The sequence below is a fragment of the Stomoxys calcitrans genome, chromosome 5 (assembly GCF_963082655.1).
Source record: "Stomoxys calcitrans chromosome 5, idStoCalc2.1, whole genome shotgun sequence".
In the NCBI taxonomy this organism is placed as follows: Eukaryota; Metazoa; Arthropoda; class Insecta; order Diptera; family Muscidae; genus Stomoxys; species Stomoxys calcitrans.
In genome coordinates this window covers 143,929,381-143,939,183 of record NC_081556.1, presented here as the reverse complement: position 1 = coordinate 143,939,183, position 9,803 = coordinate 143,929,381, and the positions used below count along the sequence as shown (strand labels likewise).

At 38.2% G+C, this 9,803-nt stretch overlaps 2 protein-coding genes across 4 annotated transcripts in view; one reads left to right on the top strand and one right to left on the bottom strand.

Annotated features, from left to right (window-relative positions):
• Positions 1-5,132: 5,132 nt before the first annotated feature.
• On the bottom strand, positions 5,133-7,826 carry LOC106085421 (xyloside xylosyltransferase 1). Its single transcript, XM_013249656.2, has one exon. It carries the CDS (start codon positions 7,716-7,718, stop codon positions 6,168-6,170), a length of 1,551 nt encoding a protein of 516 aa, XP_013105110.2. The 5' UTR covers positions 7,719-7,826; the 3' UTR covers positions 5,133-6,167.
• A 976-nt stretch (positions 7,827-8,802) lies between these two features.
• LOC106085413 (ejaculatory bulb-specific protein 3-like) overlaps positions 8,803-9,803 on the top strand; it is a 43,682-nt gene continuing 42,681 nt past the window's right edge. Inside the window, exons 1-2 of one of the 3 annotated variants that reach the window (XR_001220938.2) lie at positions 8,803-8,977; positions 9,116-9,359. The gene's annotated coding sequence lies outside the window, so the exon portion shown is untranslated. Of the gene's footprint in view, positions 8,993-9,115; positions 9,360-9,803 lie in introns of those variants that run through there. The other 2 variants (XR_001220937.2, XM_013249646.2) reach the window with 2 other exon arrangements.

Below are 9,803 nucleotides of genomic sequence, written 5' to 3'. Positions count from 1 at the left end.
AGGTTAGCTGCATATAGACAAATAACCACCTTTGAACCCAATTTAAAATTTTTTTTTATTTATTATTTTATTATAGGAAACTGTCTTTATTTTGTATTCGGTTCTAAACTTTTACTGGTCTTAAATTATCCGGGGTTACACTGAGTAAAGAAGTGCATAATTTCGACATATGAGGATGAATTGATACGAAATAATCCCATTAGGCCATAATGGTAAGTTAATGAAATTCCCTAAATAATTAAGATTTCATTTGAGTAAGTATTCAAATAAATTAATCAGCTAATTATGTTCGATTATTCATTTATCGAATGATAGGCACGTTGTTTTTATGCTGAGTTTACATGGCACATCTGATGTATGGTCATTGTAATAGTATTGGTGAAAACAAAAATGTATTCGTGACACGTACACATAACCATCAGTCATGGCTGAAAAATCAAAATCATTTGATCTTTTTCGATGAATGACGTCTATCGATTACCGTATGTGTAATCATTAATTGACAGATATTGAAAAACAAGTTCTGTTGCAAATAAGGTTTAGAAATGAGAAGTAAAGTATGAAAAATTAAATAAAAGAAAAGAAAAAATCGATGTACCACTTTAGTCAAAAGTTGTAATCAACACGTACACACGATGAGTACGATCATGATGTGCTTTAATTTTCGGTATCTCATTTTTTCCCATTTTTTTATATCTACAACCACGGACGTAGCTATGGGGGCGGCTATCGATCCAGAGTAGATCTGGTAAAATAGCGATGATACAATCGATATTTCATATTTTGACAGAATATCGATTGTTATTTTTCCGATGGATACAATTCGAAAAGTTTAACTAAAGTGGGCAACGCAAAAGGGGTTGGATGTGGTATGAACCGCATTTATTGAACTCTAATTATTATTGCAGTCTGATCATAAACAGTAAAATTGATAATGGATTTGTAAATTTTGCGTCATTTGTGATAGTATAAAATCCCTTCAGGCCTTGATTCTTTCCTTTTTGCTTGGAAAATTTAACTAAGCTTGTAAGGTTAACCTTTATAACCGTAAAATGTTTATGCATTTTTACCTTTATTTTTATTAGCGAATAAACATTACACAAACTTTTGTTATCAATCATTTAAACTATCAATTGTCTTGGGTGCCGACTAGGATTGTACTACTGCCTTTTGATTGGTAATGTTTCGCTGCCGTCAGCCATAACCAAAGAGGACACTCCCATATATATCTTTCATCCGAAATGCCCTTTTAAAGCTCTAGGAGCCAAAATTTTGTTCCTAACTTAACCAAATTTAGCATGATGTTTCGTGTGACGTCTTAATACGTATGCAAAATTTCATCTAAATCGGTTCAGATTTAGATATAGCTCCCATATAAAATTTTTCATCTGATTTTACTTTTAAGGCTGTAGAAGGCACAATTTTGGTGCGATCTGACACTGCACGGAAGCTTGACATTGAAAAGCTGCAAACACAACCGATGACAGCGGCATACTCCACTCGACTGACCGACGTGCTTGATGAAATCACTCCTTGTTCCGATGATATAATGGCACAGTGGCAAACAATTGCCCACTCCATGGAAAATGTCGCGTAATCCGTACTTGGGTACCGGAAGCCTCCCCCGAGAAACCCATGGTACGACCAAGAGTGTCGAGATGCTACTGAAGCCAATAATGCGGCATACAGAGCAACCCTGCAATCAGTAGCAACGCGCCACTTGAAGGAGAGGTATCGGGAGAAAAGGAAATAGGAGAAACATCTATTCCGCAGAAAGAAAAAGGAAAGACGTCAGTGTGAGCGAATTGAGATGTACAGGAGTCAGAATGAAGTCCGGAAATTCTACCAAAGAATAAAACATCAAACCGTTGGCTTTGATGCAGGCACATCCTCCTGCGGAGATAAAGAAGGAAATCTGGTAACTGACACAGATAACATGCTGGGGATATGGAAAGAACATTTTATCCAACTGCTACTGTCCGACGTTGGCGGTGAAGAGGATACCACAGAGCCAATCAATGATGATGGTATGAATGTTTACATACTAGTCAGAATGAGGTCCAAGTAAGTAAGTGATCCGACTAAAGAACAACAAGGCAGTAGGAGCCGACGGGTTACACGCTGAACTATTTAAGACCGGAGGCGACACACTGATAAGGCGTATGCATCAGCTTATCTGCGCAATCTGGCAAGAAGAACGCATACCCGATGATTGGAAACTCAGCACACTATGTCCGGTACACAAGAAAGGAGACAAGACGGAATGTGCCAACTACAGAGGAATAAGTCTCCTCCCCATCTCTAAAGTCAATGAGATAATTGAGCCCTATCAATGTGGCTTTAGACCTGGTAAATCCACCTTGGACCAGATATTCACACTGCGCCAAATCCTGGAAAAGACCCGAGAAGGACAAATCAACACCTACTATCTCTTTGTTGACTACAAAGCCTCTTTCGATGCCCCTTACGTTCAAAGGCATTTCAAGCCATGTCTGAGTTTGGTATCCCTGCAAAATTAATAAAACTCTGCAGGATGAGACTTGCTGATACGCGTTCCTCAGTAAGAATAGGAAAGAATCTCTCCGAAGCATTTAATACCAAACGAGGTTTCAGACAAGGAGACAGCCTATCGTGTGATCTCTTTGATATCCAGTTGGAGACGATTATACGAGATGCAGATGTGAATAGATATGGCACACTACTCACAATAGAACACATGCTACTCGCCTATGCCGACGACATCGACATCATAGGTCGGTCACCGGAGTAGTAACTGCAGTCATTGAAAGAATCGAAAGAGAATCAGTGAAAATGGGTCTGGCATTAAATGGAGATAAGATTAAATGGATGGTTTTAACTCCCAAAACGCTTTGTACAACCGAGCAGATAAGGAAAACGGAGAAAGTTGGGAACCACAATTTTGAGACAGTCGGTTTGTAACCGAAACGAATGACAACAGTTTTGAGATTAAGCGAAGATTAATACTGGCAAACAGATGCTACTTTGGACTAAGTAAGCAGTTTAGAAACAAAGCCACCTCTCGACCGACGAAGATTACACTATACAAGACACTGATACTACCCGTGCTGTTATATGGTTCTGAGGCATGGATACTTGCGTAAGCAGATGAGGTAGTGCTTGGAGTATTTGTTTTCAGTTTCACATTCAACAAGATTTTAAATTTTATAATTATAATATGTGACTTTTGTTGTAATAATAAGATTGTTACAATAGTTGATTTAGTAATAAAATTTGTGTTGATCAAATCAATAAATAAATTTCCTGTCATAAGTAGAAAATTTTTAACATAAATACAAGGTAAAAAAATTATTAGAAATAATCATATAAAGCTTTCTTAAATGCATTTGCGTTGCCAATAAATTGAATATGAGGAGGCAGAGAGTTCCAAAGACGAATAGCATTGTGGAAAAATTGCCATTCAGATATCAGGAGACGATAGCGAATGAGTTCTATTATATTGGATTGCCCAAAAAGTAATCGGGGATTTTTAAAAGAAAGTAAATGCATTTTTAATAAAACTTAGAATGAATCAAATATACTTTTTTTACACTTTTTTTCTAAAGCAAGCTAAAAGTAACAGCTGATAACTGACAGAAGAAAGAATGCAATTACAGAGTCACAAGATGCGAAAAAATTTGTCAACGCCGACTATATGAAAAATCCGCAATTACTTTTTGGGCAACCCAATAATTCTTCTGCTAGATCTAACAATTATAAGTTTGGCGTGAAGATTTTCAGGAGTTCTGTTGTACACTAGGTTAGGTTAGGACGAAAAGAGGGTACAGATATTAATCCGCCCCATGCCACTATGGACATACACCTAAGTTGCACACTAACTTATGTATAATTAAAAGTGTTCTTATAAAAAGTAAATCGACGAATGCGAAATCATGCAACTATTTTTGTAAAACTTTAGACCATAGACATACCTAATTTTCTTGGATATTTGCACACAGGATATTTGCACACCACTTCCTGGCAGCGCTTTGAAAAAATAATGAACTTTCATTTGTTTGTATTTATGTGCAGTTTGTTGCCCACAGCCCACATGTTGATATTTCTTAAGTCGGTGTTTAGCTTCTCTATTCCATGAGCAATTCAGATAAATTTGTACATCGTCTGCATAGATTTGGTTATTTGATTGTGTCAGCCTGGTTGGTAGTTCATTTATATACATACAAAACAGAAGCGGTCCCAAAATGGACCCTTGAGGAACTCCCTGCTTTGTATGCAATGGTGTGGAAACGAGATTTTCTCTAACGACAGATTGGACACGATCCCGTAGGTAGTTAGATATTAGCTTGAAAAGTTAAAACGCAGTCAAATGCTTTGGAGTGATCTAGCAAGACAAGACAGGAAAGCATTCCATCATCCAAACTTGATCTTACTTTCTCGGTGACATCGATGAGTGCAGTTATGCTTGGTCGAAAACCAGTCTCTATTTGAAGGAAGATTTCGTTCATTTAAATACTCATATATCTGCTGATGAACAACTCTTTCAAAAGCTTTTGACAAGAGAAAGATTAAAATATATGGACCAGTTTGCGATAATGGAGAATATAGACCACGAGCTGTATGACGACGATAGCATAGTTGCACGCATCAATATACAATACAACGGCTGCGTTGGCTAGATCATGTTGTCAGAATGGATGAAAAAGCTCCAGCAAAGAAGTCTTTTGAAGGGAAGACCAAAAGCCCGATGGAAATATCAAGTGGTGGGAGACACCTCGAAACTTGGTGTCAGAGATTTTAGAATGAGCGCAAAAGATCGAGGCGCTAGGCACCCTATTCTACGTTTGGCTAGTGGAAGAAATATTCTGTCATAGCCATTTAATATAAAGTAAGTTTTCGTCAGGTTTCTAAACCAAGCGTTCAGCATCATAGACCGACATGCTAACCTCTGCACTAAAGTGACCTCTGTAGAGTTTTGTGAGCTAAAGTCCGATAACTCTTGATTGACTCTTTTCAAAGAAAAAGGATTCAAAATTATATTAAAGGTAAAAAAAATAAAAAAAAAAAATTTATAAAAATGTTATTAAGGAGGTATATATATCAGTTTTATTACATATCTCTTACTCACCCCTTTGCCATTTTGAAACGGAATCATGATTTTTAAATATTTTTGGTTTTTATTTTTATTCGTTTAAATTAAGTTTTTAATGTACATAATAATTATGCACCGTGTTTTTCTTTTATATCGAGATAATATAAACTACTTAAATTTCGTGTAAGTGGTTGTTGGTTGTTTTTGTTATATGTCATATAGTATGTACTGTATTGTAGTATGTAGATAAATATGTATGTATGTATGAATTTATGCACGTATGTACGTTTTAGAAGAAAATTTTCAAATTGCGTTTTATATGTATTTTTGTAATATGTGTATATTTTTTATGGTGATTATGAAAATTTAAAATTTCTGTTTTTTTTTATTTTTTTTTCTGTTTGTTTTGTCGAATAGGTATAGATAATGAGCGATATCACAAAATAATAGTGGAATTGGTGAGAGAATGAATGGGTGAGTAATGATACTAAACACTAAAAATACATTAACGGTATTTTAACGATATTCGAAAGTTCAAAATTTGATTTTAGTTTTTGTTTTTCTTTGAGAAAATGAGGAAACGAGGTTGTATGGTGGATGAGGGGTGTTTTTTCTCATGTCTTTCATCGTCTGCAAGTCGTTTGTGGTGAGTGGAGCGAAGTGAGTCAAGAGTATGGTAAGTATATTTTAACACCTAACTAACTACGGGCTAAAGGCTATTTTTAATTATTGATTCGATTTCATTGTCTTTAGATCATTGGATGTTTTTGTTTTTGTTCTTGTCATTATTCCTTGTTGTGGTCTTTGAAATGAACACGTTTGATACGAGCTATAATTGCGAAAGTGTTGGATGAGTGTGGTTGGTGGCTCTTGCAATCGACTTTTGGAATGTTGTTATGCTAAGTAACAAAGAAAGGTCCCAGGAATAGTCCATATTATGTGGTGATATGAACGATTTTCTTTACTGCCTGATTTTCTACATGGCCGTTTGAAAAAGTCCCTCCACCCCCACAGTGTGGGAGTAAGGAAATGTAAGGCGTCATTAAAAAAAAAGTTGAATAGAAACTCACACTTCACTTGCCATGCCTCCTTCTATTACTTATTCCGGGACCCGGGCATTACAATTGCCATGGTACATTTTAATACGTCCCTTACAGGTAAAGTATTTGTCAAAGACATCACTGTAGCCATGATCCTTCCACCAAGTACACAACTGACGATTCCAGACACAATCCAAACGATATATTAAATTGGGAAATTCATAGCCCAGCAGGGTAAAGAAATCCTGATCGCCCAAATGACCCTTGAACATATATTTGGAGGAGAGCTTGCGCACCTCCGCATCTTGCAATTGATGATGATATAAATGCGATTTACGTATACGTTGCAAATGAAGTAATACTACACCAGAATTCAAGCCCGGATAGCCATGCTTGGAGCCATGCCTCTCAAGCTTGCGTAATTTGTGTGGGCTATTGTGGAGCATCAGAGGTGATTCCTCGGAAACCATGCTATTATGCAGTTCATTAGCTGCCTGCGAAATGATCGGTGGCTGTGGCAAGTAGAAGGGACTTCCAAAGTCCGTATTGGGATAGGTGGCACGATATCGATACAATATGTGGCGATATACGGGTGTCAATTCGGGCGCCAAGCCATACAAGTGATCGGGCGCAAATCTCTCGAACTCATTAAATAAGAGACGCACATCGGTACGGAAGACTATGTCACAATCAAGTAATATTGCACGTTCCATATTTTCATCGGCTATGCGATGTAAACCTAACGATAGGAAGAAAAGAGCATCACTGTAATAGGATTTGGGTGTAGAGCTAAAGTAAGGCGTCATAGTATTAACGATGTCCATCACCTGCTCGGCACATAAATGCATGCTGTATAGGCTGTAGATAAGGGAACGTCTGTAACGCGTAATCTCGGCCTGCAGGATTTGTTCCACCGAATGGCCACTGGTCTCGTCGGTCAGCACATGCAGGTGCAGCAGCACTCCCGAGTTGGCATACTTCAGCATAGAGCGGGCGAATAGCTCGAATTTCACATGCAGCTGATAGTTCTCCTTGGTATAGATGACAAAGATGTTGTAATCGGAGTTGGTGGCTAGGCCAGAGCCAGCCCCTCCACCACTACCAGCTGGTCCATTGGAGGCCAAATTATAAATCTGCACTGTAGAATTGCGCATTGTGGGAGGTTTCAGTAGCACCGATTTCATAATTAGCGATTTTCGAGGTCGACGCGTTGTTGTTGCAAAAGCACCTTGTCCCTTGCGCCTTCGGCGGCCCCCATTTAGGGACAGTGTTGTGTCCTCATCATCCTCCGCCTCCCCCTCCTCCACCACCTGGGGAGGCACATTCATCATTAGATCCGCATCTAGGGCAGCTCCTATATTCTCATTATTATATGCTGCTGCTGCCGCCGCTGCTGTGTGTTCCTCATCTCTGTGGTCTTTGGTGGTCAGGAATAAGGCAAACAGAGACCTTCTGCCAATTACCGAAGACTGTGTATTGGCATAGAAGATTATAACACAAACAATAGCTGATATGATTAGAAACATGAATTTGGCCATTTTCAAATGGCCCAAACCCAGTTTGCGGGTAGCACCACTTAATAGTTTATCCCCCGGAGACATCGCGGCCATGTTCTTTCCAGGATGCGAAATGAAAAAAAACTTTTTCTACTCCCTCAAAAACGAGACCCGACCGACCCCCAACTCCCCAACACTAATTGTTGGCCTAAATAGGGATCTAAAAGTCGAGTTTCGACTAATCGATTAATCGACTTTTTGTGTAAAAAAGTCGAAGTCGACTTTTACTGATTAAAAAAGTCGAATAATCGACTTGAAAGTCGATTAATTATGTAGACGGAGATAGATTTTATGCGGCTTGCTATTAAGGAAAAGAGCAAATTAAAAAAAGTCCAGCTGATCCAGCCAGGGATAGCTATGAGCCCCACACAGGCTGGAGCATTGTGATTTGATCTGTGTGGTGTTCATAGCTGTCACGAGAAGCTTAGCGGCATCCACAGGGTTCGGTAATTGGAAGCTTTCATACGGATTAGCTGCAACGACAGTCGGGGACAATCAGCGATATCGAGCGGAGTGAAAAGCCGGGCGGCACCGGCCTTTCTATGTACCTATGATGGTCGATATGACAAGGCGAGTTATTTACGCCTTTAAATAATCACCAACCTGCTGGACGGTCTCTCATTGAAACTCTGCACTCGACACCGCTGATTGTCCGCGTCTGCAATTGCAGCCACTGTGTTTACGAAGCATTCCAAATAACCTGAGGTCGCACTTTGTTGCTCTCAGCTGAGCTTCTCGTGATGACGATGAATACCACACAAATTGGAGTTCAGACATCCAACCCATATGGTGGAAGTGCTTGAAGATAGCGAAGTGCTTTGATATAAAAATGTCCCAATATAACATTTAATATGTCACCTATATGAAAATACAAATATATATATATATATACATATATATATTGATGGCAAAATCTTTGACAAAATGTCAAAATTTTGATAAAGTTGAAAAATCGACGTTTTGATAAAGTTAAATTGATGGAAAAAATCTCGAAAAGTCGACTTTTGCCAATTTGATAAAAGTCAAAAAGTCTACTTTTCGTCCCAACTTAAGATCCCTAGGCCTAAATAGCAAAAAACATAGTTTACACGGTACATTACAGTGCCCGTGTACATGCATTCAAACTGAATGTCATCATTCAAACTGAGTGCCACAATTCAAATTGAAAGTCATCATTCTCTCCAATTTTTTGTTTTTAATTTTATAATTTATAAAATCCATCTGCATCAGAATCTTTCCAGCAGTATCAGCATAGTGTGCTGATACAACTGGACTTGGAATTGCTAATATTCAAACCGGAAACGAGGAAAAAAGTAAATATTGTAGAGGTATCCATATTATTAACTAAAACACGTCTTTTATGTCATGATTGTAAAACGGGAGATAGTCATATAAGGCAGCTATATCTAAACATGGATGTGAATAATATTACGCACTGTTCCACATTTCAGCGGCAGCCTTCTCCTCGCATTTGCGGGACAGTGACAGATCCCTGTCTGTCTTTTCCGTGGTTGGTTCTTGCATCTTTTAAGCAGGTGGACCCATATGACCTGATGACAGTCTTCAGCGCCGTCCCATCAATATTGGCTGTAATTTGACAACAACACAGGGTTGTTACACACTCAACGCCCCCTTCAAATGTTAACTAATTACGGTCGTCTGTTGTGCGCAATTGCCAAAAATACATTCAAAAATGGAATTCACTTTGCATTTAGAATTCGTCTGAAGTGGACGCTTCGGGATTCGGTGCATAGTCATCGTTATACTCAGTACAGTTATAACTGTACATTGTTTTTAATTCTGTAATTTTATTACACGTGTTTTTATATACAGTTGGTGGGGACACCAACTTCGGAAGTACAACCTGGCATATAGAGTCGTACTCTGCCATTTCAATTAAAGTCCAAAAAAAAAAAAAAATGGAATTGAACATAAAAACCATACAAAATAACGATTTTCTAGAGAAAGTTAAAAAACACTCCTGATGTTTAAATAAGAAACTTGTTGTTTGATGAATAATTCATCTTAAAATTTTGGTGTTTATATTGATTTTAAAGAAATGTGTTTGAAATTACTTTACTATGGCTATGATTCCAAGCGCCTCGATCTTCTGCGCTCATTCTAAAATATCTGATAAGC

Coding starts and splice junctions, on each gene's coding strand:
- LOC106085421 (XM_013249656.2), bottom strand. CDS start 7,718: ATGGCCGCGATGTCTCCGGGGGATAAACTATTAAGTGGTGCTACCCGC.